The sequence below is a fragment of the Moschus berezovskii genome, chromosome 17 (assembly GCF_049115385.1).
Source record: "Moschus berezovskii isolate FMDL1 chromosome 17, NW_MosBer_1.0, whole genome shotgun sequence".
NCBI lineage: Eukaryota > Metazoa > Chordata > Mammalia > Artiodactyla > Moschidae > Moschus > Moschus berezovskii.
Genome location: NC_142476.1, coordinates 16,464,412 through 16,483,318, shown reverse-complemented (window position 1 = coordinate 16,483,318; position 18,907 = coordinate 16,464,412). Strand labels below are relative to the sequence as shown.

The window sequence follows — 18,907 nt, the reverse complement described above, 5'->3', positions numbered from 1 at the left end:
TGGTAGGGTATACAGTCCATGGACTCGCAGTCGGATAGGAGTAAACGACTAACACTTTCCAGTTTTGAATCATTTCTGGAAGACGAAGACTTTTCATTATCACTGTAAAAGCTCTCCCAGTATTTCTTAAAATTGAAAAAAAAAAAAAAGCAATTCCTTGGAGGACCACTGGTTAAAAATCTGCCGGCCGGTATAGGGTTCGATCCCTGGTCTGGTTAAGAGTCCACGTTGCAGGGTAACTAAGCTGATTCACCACAACTGCTAAGACCATGTGACAGAACTAGTGATGCCAGTGTACCCTGGGCACACACCCCGCAACAAAAGCAGCCTGCACACCACAACCAGAGCATAGCCCCTGCTTTCTGCAGCTAGAGACAGCCCTGTGCGGCGAGACCCAGCCCAGCCAGAAATAGGACAGCAGCCTCAGGTTCTGTTCAGTCACTCAGTCATGTCCGACTCTGCAACCCCACGGACCGCAGCACGTCAGGCTTCCCTTTCCATCCACCAACTCCCAGAGTTTACCCAAACCCATGTCCATTGAGTCGGTGATGCCATCAAGCCATCCCATCCTGCCGTCCCCTTCTCCCGCCTTCAATCTTTCCCAGCATCAGGGTCTTTTCCAGTGAGTCAGCTCTTCGCATCAGGTGGCCGAAGTATCGGAGTTTCAGCTTCAACATCAGTCCTTCCAATGAATATTCAGGGCTGATTTCCTTTAGGATGGACTGGTTGGATCTCAGGTTACAGGTAAATAGAATTTGGCAAAATGTTTTCTTTCTTTATAGCCAGCCTAATTCTCAGTGTTGGCATTACACATAGACGCAGATACACGAATGTGGTTCCCTCAAGGCCAGGAAATCATGAAGGCTGAGAGCCAAGCAGGAATCAGGAAGGGCTGCCCACGATGCGCTCTGTGAACTGGGCCTGAGTGGCGCCCAGGAGCCGACAGGACCAGAGGCCTTAGGGCAACAGTGAACCAGGAGTACAGCAGCGAGCATGGGACGGGTGGCCTGGCTGGTGTGAGAGTAGGCTATCTGAAGTGCTGCAGGTGGAGAAAAGCTGGGCATTAACTGCACAAAGTTTTCAAGTTTCATGAAATGGACTTTATGCTGCGGGTAACAAGGCGGGGCTGAACACCATGAGCGGGGAGGCACGAGCAGGCTGGGAGGGACAAGCCTGGACCGGCTTCAGACTCTGAGATTGCGGGGTTAGGAGCGGTGACTGTGGGAGGGGGACGCTTCCAGAAGGTGGGCCCGATTAGAGGCGCGCTCTCATGTGAGATAAAACACACTGGAAATACACGCATCATCACAAATGAAACTTCTCCATAATGACATTTTATTTTTTAAACAGATCCAAAGGTTCAATTCTCAGAAAACAAACAATATAGACATGAGACGTCTCAATCCACTGGGGATTCACTCTTGCAGTTTTAAGTTTAAATTCAAATACACTTTTCCCTCTCATTCAGACAGACACTTCTAGAGAAAAAATGGTTTCTCCATATATTTAAGTAATTGACAAGTTATTTGCAGACAGAACATAATTTATATGTACACACATATTTCAATCTTATATATAACTATTACCCTGGAAAAACTAAATTTGAAGTGGAAACTATTGTGAAAGTCTATTTTGGTAAGCACAATTAACTTTGGTTGAAAACACTTCCTTGAGGTTTTAAGAAATATGTACTACAGCCACCCCCGTGCTTCTGAGAAAGTGTTAGATTCTTGAAGAGTATGTGATAAAAGGGTACAGCAAAACTTCAACTCTGGATTTGTCTCAGAATTCCTGGATTTATTCTGTTCAAACTTATCTTCCAAGTGCCTTACCCAAGATCACAAAGGGAAGGACCGCTTACAGAGGGCCTTGCAAACACGTCCTCAGGGAGGAAAACAGTACTGACCCCTGTTCACCCTTGAGTCCTCATTCATACCTTTCGAAGGCAACTTTTCTTTGGCCCAGTTTGTGCTACTAACTATGAAGTGTGAGGACGTTCCTGGTGGTCCAGTGGTTGGGTTTCCGTGCTTCCACTGCAGAGGGCACAGGTCTGATCTCAGCTTGGATAGCTCTGCATATCAAGGTATGGCCAAAAAAATTTAAAAAAGAAAAAAAAAATTTCTTTAAGGTGTAAAACAAAACCTGTAAAAACCTGAGTTAGAGCAGAGTCCATCCTCTGTGGCTGCTGGTGTGAACACAGAGAAGAGGGCTGGGCTCCGTCCCACCTGAGTGTCCAGAGCCACCTGAGCTGCTTCCTCTCTCCTTCCCTCTGCATGCCCTACAGCTAATCCACAGAGCTGAGTTCGCTTCTCTGAAATACAGCGCTTCACTTTTATTCCGCCCTTTACAGATGAGGTGAGGAACCCACAAAGACTTCAGATTCTGATACAACCTGAGGTTATCTGATGAATTTGTTCCTACAAAAACTGCTTACATTCTGATGACATGTGTAAAGACATCTTTATCCAAGTGGGGAGAGAAAACCCCCTAGAGCCAGACTTTAGAGTGGATTCTAATTCTCTTAGAGAGTAGAATTCTTCAGCAGAAACAGACACGACACTGTAAAAAAACAACTGTAGTACAATAATAATAAAAGTGGGATTCTTCTTAAGAAAACTGTAAGGCCACAGCGCTCCCTCTATCCTGAGCTGGCATTACTGCCCTGGGCGCTAAGCGTACTCTAACTTTGTACAGAAGCCTGAAACTAAAGCTGAATTCTTGGTTTCTCAGACTGGCTTACTATAAATAAAAGGGGTGAAGAACAAATGCCAGACAAAAACTTAATAGCATCTCTAAATTACCACGAGATTACAAAGTTTTAAAAATAGCATTTTAATCTATTAAATATAAGAGTATTTTCCAGTAATATTCTTAGATAAGAAACTCAAAGAATGAACCTTAGGAATTTCACCTCTGAACAAAAAAAGATTTCAAAAATCACTTTCTTTGCAAATGAAATATAATGTCATTTTGAAATATATTTCTCTGAGTTTGGAGATCTTATAGAAAAACAAAAAGATTTCCCGACCTTAACAGTACCGGGAATACGATCTGCCCCATAAATCAAGTGCTCTTTAAGGAAAAACAGACAAGATGTTCAAACCTAAATTCATACATGTTTCAAAGAAGCATTAAAGAATAGGGACTATACTTCCACCACATAAAAACGTTTTAATGCTCCTATGGCTATCACTTAGCAGTTTTATTTCTGACAGTGTAAGAAAGCGGCAAATAATCTTCATACTTTTTTTCCTTCAGTATTGAGACAAAATTGAGAGATAGCTTTGCGTAAGTTTAAGGTGTACAGCATGATTCGATAATGTCAACACCTACAGAAAACTTTTTTCTTCCGTGTGATTAGAACTTTTTAAGATCCACTTTCTCAGCAACTTGCCAATATAAATACAGTATGAGTAACTCACAGTAGCCGCTGTGCTGTAATTACACCCCAGTACTTTCTCACCCACCAGCACCCCCACCACTGACATCGACAAATCTCATTTTCCTTTTCTGAGAGCTTGTTTTTTTCGATTCCACATATAAGTGAGATCAGACAGTACACATCTTTCTTTATATGACTTATTACCCAGCAAAATCCCCTCAAGGTCCATCTGTATTGTGGCAAACGGCAAGATTTCCTTCATTTTCATGGCTGAATGATACATGCGTTTCTGGAAACGGTTCAGTTCATCTATTCAGTTGGAGTGGCTGCTTTATCCTGATAAGCGCTGTACGTAGCGCTATATTCTGCTTTCCTATAAGGGAACAGAAGGGTATGGACCATGACATTCTGGTTTCCTACAAAGCAAGGTAAGAAGACAGCATCAGAGATGAACATAATTAAGTACATATGTTAATTCCAGAAGCCCATTTAGAATAAGGACAATTAAAAAAAAAAAGCTATATACTGGTAAGAGTCACAGTTGAACTAGGAAATAAACGATTTTTTAAAGTTATTCCAATGTTCAACCAGGCTCATTCTACAAACCCTCTTTTCTAATTCTGTATTATAGCTTGGATTTCCTCCAAGACAAGAAATAGAGCAGTCGCATATACTTAGTAAATATCCTCCTATCTTAATTTAGGACCAATGGAAGAGACTAGAAAGAAGCACATTTTCATAATATTCAATTTAAAATCCAGCTCTGAGGTGAAACTTTTACAAAGGTAATGATTCTGAGTGTTCACGTTCAGTAATGCTTCATTTACCCTTTACTGTCAAGGAAATCACATGTTCTGGTTAGAGAGTCTCCTAAGCAACTAAAACACCAAACAGTTTTGGGTTTTTTTTTTTGGGTAACAAGGAACATCTTTCTAAACCCTGTTATTCAAGTCCAGAGGTTTCCAAAGAAATATAATGCAAGTCGCACAGGGAATTTTGAATTTTCTAGAAGCCACGTTAAAAAAGGGAAAAGAAAATTTTCACATAGTTTACGTAACCCAACATCCATGGGTTGTACATTTTTTCCCCATGAAGTCTTTGACTCTGATGTGTAACTGTGCACTCGAGCTCACTTTACACAGGATGAGCCAGTTCTGACATTCGCAGCAGCCACTCAGGACCCCTGGCTCTGGAGCTGGAAAACGCAGTTCCACTCCTGCTCGGGAAACTGACTACAACAGACAGACTGCAACCAAACGTGGACCTGCTGGTTATTCACAGTGAGCCTGCCCCAGCAAACCCTCGGGGTGCCTGCCTCACGGAAGAGTGTTAACGCCGGAGACTTTAATATCTCCCTGGTGGGAGAGGCTTTGCCATGAACCAGCACTGTCATGGCGCGGCGCTTGTTACATGGCCGTGTCCTCAGGACTGTTGTGGAGAGCAACTCAACAGTTAGGCCTCTCACTAAATCCTCCAGCACCACTGTACTCTTCTATTTGTTGAAGTGAATACACTTTTTTTTTTCTCTAATAGTAGTGGAACACTTATTTTCTTAAATAGAATTTTAAACAGAAATCCAATATATGAGAAGCATAAATAAGCATTTATATAAAGAAACAACTCATTGGATATAACAAGCTATTTAAAGATGATTAAAATGTGAAAGTGAGTTACTAATTACAGTTGTAAGTTATATCACCTTCAGCATTCACTACGGTAACTTCGTTTACAAACAATCTGAAGCTCACGGACAGTCTGAAAACCGCTTTCCTGGTTGGTTGTGGCCTCAAAGGAGTCCTTAGAGAACTGAGCAGATACATAGGGCAGGGCAGTTGGTATATTTTTGTCTTCCCGTCTGCCCCTGTGATCAAAGACATCGCTCTGCTTTTACTAAGGAACTGCCCGTCTTACTCGTCTTTGTGGAATCTGCTCTCAAGTTCATGACTGTCACCTAGGGTAGCGCCTTGCACGTGAGTGTGGAAATCTATCTCCTCTCTTCCTGGCTATGCAGAGACATGCAGGCAGAAAAAGAACTTCCAACTCATTTCATTCAGAGACAGAGATGGAGGGGATTAAATGGCTAAAGGGAATGCATTTCACATAAAACTTGAGGATTTTTGTTGGTGCTGGTTTATTTACTTTTTTATATGCTAAAAATATACTGGCTGAGGGAAACAGTTAAATGCCTTTACAGAACTAATATTTACAAGCTGAAACTGAAATTCTTTACCAAAATTACATAAAATGTAGTTTGGTTTCTGTCAAAAAAAAACCTAAAAGTGAACTTCAAGTGGACTGACTGATTATTTCCCATTAGACTAAAACAATTCCCCCAGATTTGGATTCACAGCTGCTAGAAGGTAGAGCTGAGCTGTTTCTTTAGGTTTATATAAATGCTTATTTATCCCTCTCATATATTGCATTTCTGCTTAAAATTCTATTTAAGAAAATAAGTGTTCCACTACTACTAGGGGAATAAAAAGTGTATTTATTCACTTCAAATAGAAGAATATAGTGATCGTCGAGGATTCATTGATAGGCCTAACTACTGAATTGCTCTCCACAACAGTCCTGAAGAAACGGCGATATAAAATACTTGTCCCAGTCTGACAAAAGGTCAAGGGGTCATTACTCTGTTGGTGCCTATGTCAAAGCAAAAGCCTGCCAGGGCATATTATTTTACATTCAAACAAGGAAGGAGAAAATATAAACATCAATAATTCTGCAAAGGGGGACCAGAATTCAAGTGTCCTCCTTGATGTCTGCTGTCCATTTAGCTCGCTCAGGATATTGACATCTAAACGCTCATCAAATATTTTACAGAAGAAAGGACATCTCTGGAAAGAAACGCAACAGAAAGCAGATACCTTTTAACGACAAAAGCAAACGTTTCTCTTATCTCTTCTCAGAGAGAAATAAACTTTCTTGTCTGTGGCTCTCACCAGTTAGGTACGTGCTGAACGGAGGAAGGAAAGGTGTTGAGTGAAACAGTGAGGTCGCACCAAAAGGAAGCCAGAGTGGCAGAAAAACGGGACAAAATCAATGCGGGAGGAGAAGGGGCGCAAAGCCGATAGTTAGGTCCGTAAACCATGTCTCTCCCGATTCTCATTAGGAAGTTGAAGCAAGAATTTGGTGCAAGCAGCAACTTCACCCTTGAAATCTTACAGATCACACCGCAGATAAACAGACTATAAATTTGCACGCAATCTGTTTACTTCTGAAACCACCCAGTCTCAAGTAAATAACGTAAACTCGTCTTCTCAGAGTGAGTGTCCGAGGAGACATGGCCCCGGTCTCCAGCACCACAGCTTTTGAGGCGGTACACGGGGCATGTGTTAACCCCATGCAATACTGTCTCAGAAACTGATTTTGCGACGTCCTCCATTTTCAGAGGCGTCTTTTGCATGAAGGACAGTTTCCTCCTGTGGCACAGCTGTTCTCACCTGAGGGAAGACCTCTATAAAGCATTATATGCCTTCCCGTTCTTCTAGGATGGATCTAAATTTTGTAAATATGCTCTCTCAACCAATTACAAAATCTTTGTTATTTAGTAGTTCTTGCTTAAAAATTTTAGAGACTTTGTTGAACGGTTAAGAATTTGAGAACCAGGCAGAAAAATGTTCAACTTAATTTGACCATTCAAGTTTTGGACCATGTCGTTACACTCACCACCACCTGAACTAGATTTACCATTTACAGTATATCCAAAAAAGCTTCAGTAAGATGCGTTTAAGCAGACAACAAAAACTACAACATTTCTCGATCAATCTTTATTAAGATAACATTAAAATAGTTTACAATTGCACAAGTAATAAATATCCTTAATGCTAAAGAAGAAAAAAGGTATTTAGTAACTATTACTAAAATACATAAATTATTTCAATAATTCTACTGAATTTAGCAAACTCTCACTTATCCCGTGATGATTTAACCTGAGCAGAGAAAAATGATACATTTATGAAAAAAAAATATTCACCACAAATAATTGAAAACATTCATGTTAACAAAAGACATCTGGTGTTTGGAACCACATAGTCAGGACACGCAAACAGGACTCAGGCAGGAGCAAAGGAGAGAGGGAAGGGCTGTGGATCCGAGTCTGGAAAGTGTGGCAGAAGATCTGGTTAGGAAAGGAAGCTGTGCAAAAGGAAGGAGTGTGCAGACGGAGCCTGTCAGCTCACCTGGGACCCTATGCTATTCTTCGCTGAGAGCTAAGAAACAGAAAACTATAGCAGGATGCTTTAACCTTGTGGCCATTTTTCATAATTTAATGATATTAAAAAAAAAAAAAAAAAAAGTACTTAGGGGATTTCCCCAGTGGTTAAGGCTCTGCTCTTTCAATGCAGGGAGCTTGAGTCTGATCCTTGGTCGAGGACCTAAGATCCCCCCTGCAAAAAGACTACTTATTTTCATGCTTTGGTATAAATCCTGTAGGAGGGTAACTGTGTTCCCAAATTATCGAAAATACAAGTTCATATCAAATCCATTTTGTATCAAGTTGTAACAGCAAATTTGTGTTTTTTATTTGTTTTGAGGCTTGTAGGATCTTAGCTCCCCAACAGGGACTGCATTCCTGCCCAAGGCAGTGAAAGCATGAGTTCTAACTACTGGACTACCAGGGAATTCCCATTAACAGCAATTTTTGCACCTGGTATCCTGCTTCCAGAGTTATCCCTACAAATAGAGAAGGAACTGCATATAGTTTACAGCCTTGTAAGGGAGTTTCCAAAGTAATGCAAGCAATTTGGGGTGGGGGAGAATGGACATTAAATAGTGCAAAAAATATATCAATAATAAAAATAATCACCTTTTTAAAAGAAAAGCAAACTAAAGCTAGGTGTTATTTCACATTCTTTCAAAAAGGCATGCACAAAAATGTGGAGTCTTTAGACAATCCACTTGATTGTCTTGAACAGGTGAACCATTTCCCAATAAGCTTGATGATGCTTCGTCAAAGCTGAAGAGCGCGGGCACGTCGGTAACAGTCTACACCCCGCTTTCCCCCAGTGTCCACCAGGCCCGGCAGCAGCCTCACTGGGGAACTCTTTAGAAATGGGTCTCAGAACTCTAACGCTACTGGTACTTTACCCTGGGGGTGTGATGCTCAGATACTTGTTTAGCTTTAAAAGACTCCTTCACTGGTAGACAGAGTTTGGTTAATATTTGTTAGGAAACTGTATTTTCGTGTAATGATGTTTTACACAAAGAAGGCCAGTAAGGAGCAGAAAGCTATTTTGTTCTACTTTCTTTGGAGGTTACTTCTAGTTAACAAATTTTAGACTTGTCAGCGTCTGCCTCCAATGCGGGAGACCCGGGTTCGATTCCTGGGTCGGGAAGATCCCCTGGAGAAGGAAATGGTAACCCACTCCAGTATTCTTGCCTGGAGAATCCCATGGACGGAGAAGCCTGGTAGGCTACAGTCCACGGGGTTGCATAGAGTCGGACACGACTGAACGGAACGGAATGGAACAGTGTTTCCGTGTTCTACCGCCTGTCTATACGCAGTTTTAAAAATACACTACTGATAGAGAAATCAAATGTGCATATTATATGTTCTATAAATATAAGATTCAAGTTTCAAATGAAGGCACTGTGGATATTTTTAAAAGATGACCAAGAAATTTTAAAAAAAAGTTTAGCTCTTTATGAATGAAGAATGTACTTTTATTACATAGTTCAAATGCAGTGATTAAAATAAAAGGAATATAAATATCATAAAGCCATTAATACCATTCATTTTTAATTATTAGTTTGATTTACAAAGCAATAGGGAAAAAAATCACTAAAAATCAGAAATATCAAAGCACCTAATCTTGGTCTACGCTCCAGTTTTATTCTAAGTCTTTCATTAGATTTTAAATTACTTCATTAAAATTTAAGATGATGTTTAAAAGCTCTATTCTCTTTAGAAATTATATATTTGTACCTTTTTGCAATTTTAACTCTCTCCCTTATTTCATTTTTATAGATAAAAAGACAAAGTTCATGAGGTTCTTTATAAATCTTACCCTCTCAGCAACTTTTAGTTTAACCCCATCAATTTTACTTCGACCTAGTAAATTAAGAGAACATAAGAGGGAAATCAAACAATGTTGCTTTAAATTCTTCAGTTTAACTGTATAACAAATCTAAAAGAAAAAAAAAACAAATTTGGTATCTGAAGGAGACATCTATGTAGCTTCTTACAACTACCTACCTAAATTACACAGACAACTGAAAACTTCCACCATCAAAATTGCAGTGACTACAGCTATCAAAGTCTCCACAGGGAATCATTTTATATGTAACTTTGGCCATTAGTCCAATCTAGGAAGTTGGGTATGCCTAGGGTAGAGAAGACCCCAAAGCGGTCCATGATTTATTTCAGCACTTACACCTCAAATCCCACAGAAATTCTTCTTACATCATAATTAGTTGACACGACCTGCACAGATTACTCTTAAAGCAGTGATATTAAAAGCAGGTGAAAACATTTTTAGCAAAGAAATGTAATTCATACAGCACACTCAAGCAGGCGCAATTTTTAAAAAACACATAATACAGAGTACAAACAAAAACTGCACAAAAGAATGTCAACAGTGTGAAGGAGCAATAAATTAAAAAAACCATGCGGTACTTTACCCTTTCTTGCTTCGTCTGCAAAGACAGAAGTACAGGAGGAACAATAATCCAATGCCGATAACTACAAGACATCAGGAGACAAATGTCACATGACCAAGAAAAATCACTGCCAAGATTCAAAATCTAACAGAAGAAAGCCAATGCTGATCAGAGGTTCCCTGGAGGCTCAGATGGTAAACAATCTGCCTGCAATGCAGGAGACCTGGGTTCAATCCCTGGGTTGGGAACACCCCCTGGAGAAGGGAATGGCAATCCACTCCAGTATTCTTGCCTGGACTAGAATAGACAGACAGTGGAGCCTGGTGGGGTTGCAAAGAGTCAGACACGACTGAGCGACTTAACACTTTCATTTTCACGCTTTCAGATACCCATGGCCAGAAAATGGCATCTAATTTAAGCACATATACATTTCTATTCCATTTGGACTCTTCAGCATATTGTATTCTTTGGATTGAACAGTATACAGTAAGTCAGAAAAATTCTTGAATAATTTACAAAATTACCCAAAGCATATTTGGGATGAAAACGCATATGATGAAAACTCACCTTTGAAACAACATATGTTATTTAGAGTTTGTTAGTACATGGACATGCAGAATAGAAAGGAATAGAATAATACTAATACAAGGTAGTGTATTATGTAAAAAGTCAGGTTTTCCTGTTTTCCTTAATTTCAAGCTATAAAGATATTGAAAAACCTTAAAAAAAAAACCACACTTCTTCAGAGCAATGTCTTGATTTCATTGGTATCAAGCTTTTAGACACTTACGCACAGCAGCAACAATGATCAGGATGAAATGAACACCTGAGGAAAATGGAAACAGTTTGGGAGATAAGTAAGTATCTGGGATCTCCGAGGAGCAAGCTGCATTTTAATTTCATCAGATTATCTGTAACTACAGAGGAAAAAAATTATCAATCTAGTTTTAGCACAACTGCTCGTGCTTCTAGGTTCTTTGAATCGTAGAACCCTTCCAATCAGATTCCAGAGTTGGGACACACCTTTGGGACACTCTTAATAAGGAATCTCACTTTTCACTGCTGTTTGCTCTGGCTACCATGTCAGGTTATTTAGTGAAGGTTAACAGTTAGACTTCACTAGTTTAGAGGAAAACCATTTTTTAAATGTGAGTTATCCAACTACAGCTGGTTTAGTTCGACATTCAGTTCTTTGATTACTTATGACTTTGTTAGACATTTAACGTCTCGCTCTCCTGGAAGTCTGTGGAATGAATCCTAAGGAGTGCTCTGAACCAATGAAGAGTCTTCAGAAACAAGACTTCATCATATCGCCACAGCTCCGACCCCACCTTCTCCCCAGATGAAGACGTGGCCCCAACTCCCAGGGAGACTCGCTGAAAGTAATGCAAATTAAGAGTGCAAAGGCAACAACGAGGCACACGTGACACTGCAGAGAAGCGTAAACAAGCGTTTCTGACGCTCCAGAGCGCACTGAATACGCTGCCAAATCTTAGTTCTTAGAAATGGTGGTCGGGAGCGCCTCTGCTGCTAAACTGCCGTTACTTTCATCATCTATAACGTGCAGCATGTAACACAGCATACAATGTCATGTACAGCTCTGCTTTTTTTTTATTTCATAAATATCGTCGAATGTAAACATCCTGAGATGGCACTGGATCCTCCTGGCAGAGTGCCAGTGTGACCACAGTTTTCACAGGGAAAATATAACAAGCCTAAAGTGCATTTTATACAAAGACTAACTAAACGAGTCTAATGTAAAGAAAAGTAAGCTATTTTTCTTCATTTCCTTATCAGTAAATCTTTATATTTCATTTAACTATCACAACTATACTTCCATCAAGGTCTTTAACACATACTGTGTGAACTATGTGTACCAGCATTAAGCGTGTCACCCCACCCTTGTATAGAAAAACTAACCCAACTAATAATACTTTAAGGCTTGTGTTTACAAGGTAGCAACAGAAAGAAAATTCATCAACAAACAGCCATTACAAAGTAAAACTATTACATGGAAAATAACTTAAATGTTATATATGTTAGACTACATATAGCCATATTATTATTTTAAAAAGTAAACTTATTATTAGGTATCCTACGTTGAGTAACCTCCTAAAATCTGTATTATCTACATGTGTCTAAAAGTACTGCTTAAATATGTCATGGGATCTGCACCTTTACAATTCCTTAAAATGTGCAATTTCACAACTACAAATTGAACAATTATCACCAACTTTTAACATGTTGTTTCTTCTCTAATTATAGATAATGGTAATATTTCCACATAGAAAACTAGGGCCTTATGACACAGGATTATATCAGTAACAAAATTAATACCTAAACCCGCAGCATCGTTAGGGGGTGATGCATCTGTAGGACTGGGATGTCCTAGAAAAAAGGAAAAAAATGCAAGTTAAAAAAAAAGGAGAAAAAACAATAGAGTTTAATGTCCTCTAAGTGCGCAGGTTTTGATTTTTTTCACTTTGTATAAAAACTCTTATAATTTCATTCTCCTTATATAAACTACATTGTTTGTCATTAAAAGTAGTATCAAAATATTATAAATTTATATTCAATACCAAAGCATTCTACTTCTTGTCCAGTGACATTTCCTAGGACAATACTCTGTGGTACAGCAAGCAAATTTACCATTAGTGTGGTGTCAGAATAACCCTATGGATTCGATGTGATTATACTTAAAACTAAAACAGAAAAGCACATTTGTGGAGGCTAAACAATATGCTACTAAGCAAGCAATGGATCACTGATATAATCAAAGAAGAAATGTTTTTAAATATCTGGAGAAGACGAAAACAAGAAAACAAATCCAAAATCTATGGGATGCAGCAAAAAGCAGTTCTAAGAGGGACGTTTACAGCAACATAAGCCTACATCAGGAAAGAAGAAAAAACTCAAAGAACCTAACCTTCCTACCAAACCAATCAGAAAAAGAAGCACACAAGAAAGGGCAAAGGTATTAGAAGGAAAGAAATCATGAAGACCAGAGAAGAAAGAAATGGAATAGAAATTTTTAAAAAATAAAAAAAGATCAGTGAAAGCAAGAGCTGGTTTTTTGAAAAGATAAACAAAATGGATACATCTTTAGCCACACTCATCAAGAAAAAAGCTGGCCCAAATTAACAAAATCAGAAGGAAGCAAGAAAAGACAACCCACAAACACTGATGAAACTTCAGAAGCTACGTGGAGCAGTTCAAAGAAGGGCATGAATAAATAAGAGTAGATGAAAAAAGAGCCCAGCCACTGAACCTGGATGACTTGGTCCTGGAGCCGTGGTTGCAGAGGCGGGCTTGGAATCTGGAATGGAAAATCAGATTCAATTCTCCAGCCTTATCTATACAAAATTATGGATTTAAATTTGATGTTTGATTTTTTAAAAAGATTCTCAAAATGAATTCTCAAAATGAAAAATACACGTACTCCCCAAATTTTGCAATTCTACTTCTGTAAAGTTAACCTCAACACATATTTACCCAAGTATACAAGAATGTATGCACAGGAATGTTCGCTATGCCTTTGTATATAGTGGAAATCCTAGAAGTTAACTAATAATAAACCACAGAAATAATGTGCTCAGAATAAACATATGGTTCTTTAGAAAATACCATCCATATAGTTTCCTACTGCATAACTTGTATCCTTCTCCAGTTAGTATTTTGCCTACAGTTTTTCATATTTGCATAATCAGATTTACTTGATCACCACTATATGTTGCTAATGATCTTTTTCATACTCTAACTGATGACAGAAAATGATTGACAGGCTCATGAGGAATTTTGATTTTTGATATTTTAAAATAATCCCCATAGTTTTATCTTCATTGTACATCTGTCCTCAGAATTCTTCTTTTGAACACTAAACTGTATCAGTGCTTTATAAACCCTTTATGAAATGCTTATGTCAACTCTTAGTCTGCCCAGACTGATACTCTTCCCACCCTTGCTCTGGTCTCTTGCTTCTGCCGCAACTAAAAACAAGCCAGAGATAGCAGCCCTGGACTTAGGAAAACGATTCCTTCCAACATATCAAAATACTCATTCAAGTCTTAGGCAGAGAATCAGCAGTCCCTACTAGAATTCCTCCATTTCATTCCAATAAGCAAGTGCTTCTTCTGCCTTTTAGTTGTTATACCACTTACTTTCTGTTGCCAACTCCCCCTTCCCCCTCAAAAAAACAAAAACAAAACATCCAAAACAAACCAAAAAAACCCCAGTAAAGAGAAAAACAATAATTGTTAGGAGTGGGGGAGTGACAGAGGAGGTAAGAAATACTAGCGTCATTCTAGAGACAATAGAAATCTCCCAGTTTATAAAAAAGAACCAAGCTGGTCAGCCTGGGAAATGAAACAGTCCTGGACCCAGAAGACACCCTGTACAGGTGTCAAGAGATCTCTTTTAAAATGAATAAATCATCCATGTTGATGACACAGAAAACATACATGCTAAAAGACAGAAGCTGTGGACCTTCCTCTACGCTAATATTAATCTGAGTGTAACTGGTACAAGCTACCTTTTAAGCGCTTTCTAGATACCAGGGGCTGTGCTAAGTACTTTAAATGAATCCCACTTTAAATTTACTATCACCAAGTAAGGAAGCCGAAGAATTGAGGTTTTTGAAAGGTGGTGTTGGAGAGGACTCTTGAGAGTCCCTTGGGCTGCAAGGATATCCAACCAGTCCATCCTAAAGGAAATCAGTCCTGAATATTCATTGGAAGGATTGATGCTGAAGCTGAAACTCCAATACTTGGGCCACCTGATGCGAAGAACTGACTCACTGGAAAAGACCCTGATTCTGGGAAAGACTGAAGGCAGCAGGAAAAGGGGACGACAGAGGATGAGATGGTTGGATGGCATCACCGACTCGATGGACATGAATTTGAGTAAACTCCAGGAGTTGGTGATGGACAGGGAGACCTTGAGTGCTGCAGTCCATGGGGTCGCAAAGAGTCGGACACAACTGAGAGACTGAACCAAACTGAACTGATGTAAGGAGGGTATAAAATCATTTTACAGATAAGTAAACATATTTAAAGTTTACTTAACTTGCTATCTGCTTATATCTGCAGACTGCAAATAATTTAGAATCACTCAATCTAAGAACTAAAAAGGCTGTTAATATTTCATTACTAAAATTGAAAATGAGTATAAATCATTGGAATTTAAAAGATTTTGAAAAAAAATCTCAAGAAATGTAAAGGATTTTGAAATATATAAGCAGGAAGTTACTAAACCTGAGACACTGGGAATTGGATGTTGGGTGCTGGGAGGAGTCGACACTGGAAAACAAAATAAAAAAAACAGAACGCAGATAGGATCAAACATTTGGGAGTTACTACTGATATTTTCACCAGGAATTTAAAAGATTTTTGAAAAAATATATGTAGGAAGTTACTAAACCTGAGACACTGGGAACTGGAGGTTGGGTACTGGGAATTGGAGGGTGGGTGCTGGGAGGAGTCGACACTAGAAAACAAAATAATGGAGACTGAATCAAAAACTTGGGGCATTAATACTGTCTTTTCATTCACATGAATTATGCCTTTCATTCTTGACTTATTTGGGTAAAACTCCCTACGCTTCAATTTACTCTGAAAAATGACGGCTATCTGTTTTTACATTTAAGAATGCCTAGCAAGAGAAATTTATATACCTGTGTTATGTACATGAAATGCTAAGACCCTACAAAGACAGAACATCGCTGCAGCAGATTTCTTGTGAATTTGAAGTCATACAACTATCGGAGAAATGAGTACAACACAGTTACATATGAAAATTGCTTCTCTTCAGTTTTTCTTGCATCACTGATATTTAATGTGAAAGAAATAAAGAACAAAAACAAAAGGAAGACAGTATTTTTACCTTTAATACACTTTGGTAGCTCAGGCTCCCAAGTACTGTTCACACCACAGACAACTGTATTGTCACCATGAAGGTTAAAACCCTCATTGCATTTAAATACAACCGTCGCTTTGTAGTAATATTTTGGTCCAAATCCTGAGGTTATCACTCCATGTTCAACGACTGGATATACACATTTGACCACTGAAAAGTCGAGAAATCCCAGAATTAATGGAAAGCCGCTTCCACACGGGACCAGAAAAACTAGTGCAAAGTAATTCCAGGGGGGAAGAAACAGGAAAGAAATGAAAAGATACTAATTGGGGGAAAAAAAGAAAAAAGAAACCTTTCTGCATCTGAATTCCAGGTAAAGAAATCTAGAGAAATCTAGCAATTTTTTATATTTTAAATCTAGAACAGACTGTGATAGTTCATTTGCTTTTCTAGATTTTCTTTCCATTACTGACAAGTTTTGAGAACCCTTTGACTACCAGATACAAACTCAGGGTAAGGTCAAAAGTAATTTTCTTCAGTTTGAGGATCTTTTTAAGATCATTCTGACACTAATTACATGTACCTTGCACTTTTAGAAAGGTAGCAAAAGCTTTTCTGAGAAGGTAACATTTGAGCTCAAATTTCAGTGGAAAAGAAGCGAGCCATGCCAAGATACGAAAAAGCAAGTTTTCAGGCGGCAACAGCTAGGGTGTTCAAGAAGTAACGGTCAGTGGAGTTAGGGCAGTGCTTTCCAAACATTCTGGACTGTAACCAAAGACCAAGAAACACTTTTTATGCTGTCAACCAGTATATGAACCAAGAGGCCTGAGATCATCTTAGAAGCGATACTCAGCCTTCACACCAGTGTGCTGTGGCATTTCCCATTCTACTCCACTCATAAAAAGTACTCATCCTCACTCTCTTATTTGACTTTCGTATCCATTAATGGGTTTGGTGAGTCAACTCGGGAGGGATTGGGGGCAGGAGGAGAAGGGGACGACAGAGAATGAGATGGCTGGATGGCATCACCAACTCTGTGGACATGGGTTTGAGTGAAATCCGGGAGTTGGTGATGGACAGGGAGGCCTGGCATGCTGTGATTCATGGGGTTGCGGAGATTCGGACACGACTGAACTGAACTGAACTGAGCTGAATGGGTTTGGTAGAATTGGGGGGAAAAAAATCAAGAAAACACTTGCCTGAGTATGAGTTCAAGAGAACATCTTATGAGATTAAATCTAAATGACAGAGAAGGGGCAGATAATATACAGCCTTTTAAACCAGAAGAGTGTTCATTCTCCCTTCCTTTGGGTCTGAATTTCCATCAGGTATCATTTCGCTTCAGCCAGAAGAACTTCCTTATCAATTCTTATAATCCAGGTTGTTAAAGTTGCTCAGTTGAGTCCGACTCTTTACGACCCCATGGTCTATACAGTCCATGGAATTCTCCAGGCCAGAATACTGGAATGAGCAGCCTTTCCCTCCTCCGGGATAATCCAGGTTGACTAATGTCAAATTCTTCACACAGCATTCTACATTAAGTGCTGTATTTTTTGTTTTCGTTTTTCTTTCAGCATAACAGCAGAAATTGTCTTTTAGTTGCAATGGAAAGCCAGCTGTCACTCTTACCTTGGGGGAGGAGAAAAGGACATGCAGTTTCCGGTCTGTTTCCCCCTCTCATTGGCTGCTGCTGCTTGTTTCCAGTAGTTCTAACGTGCTGTGCTTTGCTTAATGGGGGGTTTCTTGGTAAATTTTTAAAATTTATTCTGCTAAGGTCAGTGAATTTCCCAGACATGTGGGCTTGTTGTTTGGGATCAAATTTACATAATTTTCAGCCAGTATTTACTGAAATGATTTCCTGCGTTGTTCTCTCTTCTGAAACTCCAATTAGATGTGTGTTCGACTGTTTGCTTTTTCTCCCAAAGGTTTCTGTCTCTATCTCGTTTTAATTTTCTTTTCAAACCATGCTAGATTTCTATTGCCCTGTCTTCAGGTTCCCTGATTTTTTTCACTGTTGGGCCAATATGCTCCTAATTGCACCTAATGATTTTCTTGTCAGTTAGGTTTAGTAGATAAAAAGTGCATACAGTAAATCTCACCCTTTTCTAAGGTGTGCAACTGTATTAGCTTTCATAAATCAAAATAATCATGTAATTACTGACACAATAACAAAAATTCCATTATCTCCAAACACTTCATGTCACTTTGTATCCACCCTCGGGTTCTCAACCACCTTCCCCACCCAGCCAACCACTCATCTGTTTCCTGCCTGATGGTGTTGCTTTCCCAGAGTGTCCTAATGGAATCACAGCCCCTGAGTATGGATATTTTACTTAGCGTAATGCACTGGAGATTCTTTTGCTGCATGATTCAGGAACTCATTTCTTTTTATTGTAGAGTATTATTCCATTGCATGGATACAGACTAGGCTGTTCAACCATTACCAGCTGAAGGACATGTGAGTTAATTCCAGTGTGGAATGATTATGACTAACGCTGCTTTGAATATTCTCATGCAGGTTTCTATATAAACATACATCTTTTTACTTACATTGCTGAGTTGTATGATAAGTGTATATTTAACCTTATAAGGGACTGCCAAACTGTCTTCCATAATATTCATATCACTCTGTATGCTTACCAGCAATGCATTAAGAGTTCCAACTGCTATTAATCGTATTGTTAGTCTTACTTTTTGGGTTTTTGGTTCAGCTATTCTAACAGCTGTTTACTGACATCTCATTGTAATTTTAAATTCCATTCTGTAATTTACTATGACACTGAGCAACTTTCCATGTATTTGGGGATCCACATATCTTCTTTGGTGCAATAGGTCTAATTATGTTGCCCATTTTAAAAAACTGGGTTGCTTTCTGGTTGTGTTTTGAGAGTTATTTATATATTGAAGATACAAGTCCATTAGCAGATATGCATTTTGCAAATGTTTCCTCCCAGTTTACGGCTCATTTTATTCCTCCTTTTAATACTGTTTTTGAAGTAGAAGTTTCGAGTTTTAATAAGTCCAGTATATTAACATTTCTTCTTTAAAGAATCATGGTTTTAGAGTTGTATTTAA

At 38.9% G+C, this 18,907-nt stretch overlaps 1 protein-coding gene across 12 annotated transcripts in view; it reads right to left on the bottom strand.

Moving 5' to 3' along the window:
- Window positions 1-1,318: 1,318 nt before the first annotated feature.
- The window catches only part of CD46 (CD46 molecule), a 39,152-nt gene continuing 21,563 nt past the window's right edge, over window positions 1,319-18,907 (bottom strand). Inside the window, exons 6-14 of one of the 12 annotated variants that reach the window (XM_055418993.2) lie at window positions 15,860-16,042; window positions 15,398-15,463; window positions 15,232-15,276; window positions 13,251-13,298; window positions 12,320-12,370; window positions 10,773-10,808; window positions 10,004-10,064; window positions 9,391-9,434; window positions 1,319-3,798 (exon numbers count right to left, since the gene is read on the bottom strand). In XM_055418993.2, coding sequence (XP_055274968.2) covers window positions 9,425-9,434; window positions 10,004-10,064; window positions 10,773-10,808; window positions 12,320-12,370; window positions 13,251-13,298; window positions 15,232-15,276; window positions 15,398-15,463; window positions 15,860-16,042 — 500 coding nt within the window. In that variant the 3' untranslated portion in view covers window positions 1,319-3,798; window positions 9,391-9,424. Of the gene's footprint in view, window positions 3,799-6,249; window positions 6,339-9,390; window positions 9,435-10,003; window positions 10,065-10,772; window positions 10,809-12,319; window positions 12,371-13,250; window positions 13,299-15,231; window positions 15,277-15,397; window positions 15,464-15,859; window positions 16,043-18,907 lie in introns of all 12 variants that reach the window. The other 11 variants (XM_055418992.2, XM_055418988.2, XM_055418987.2 and 8 more) reach the window with 11 other exon arrangements.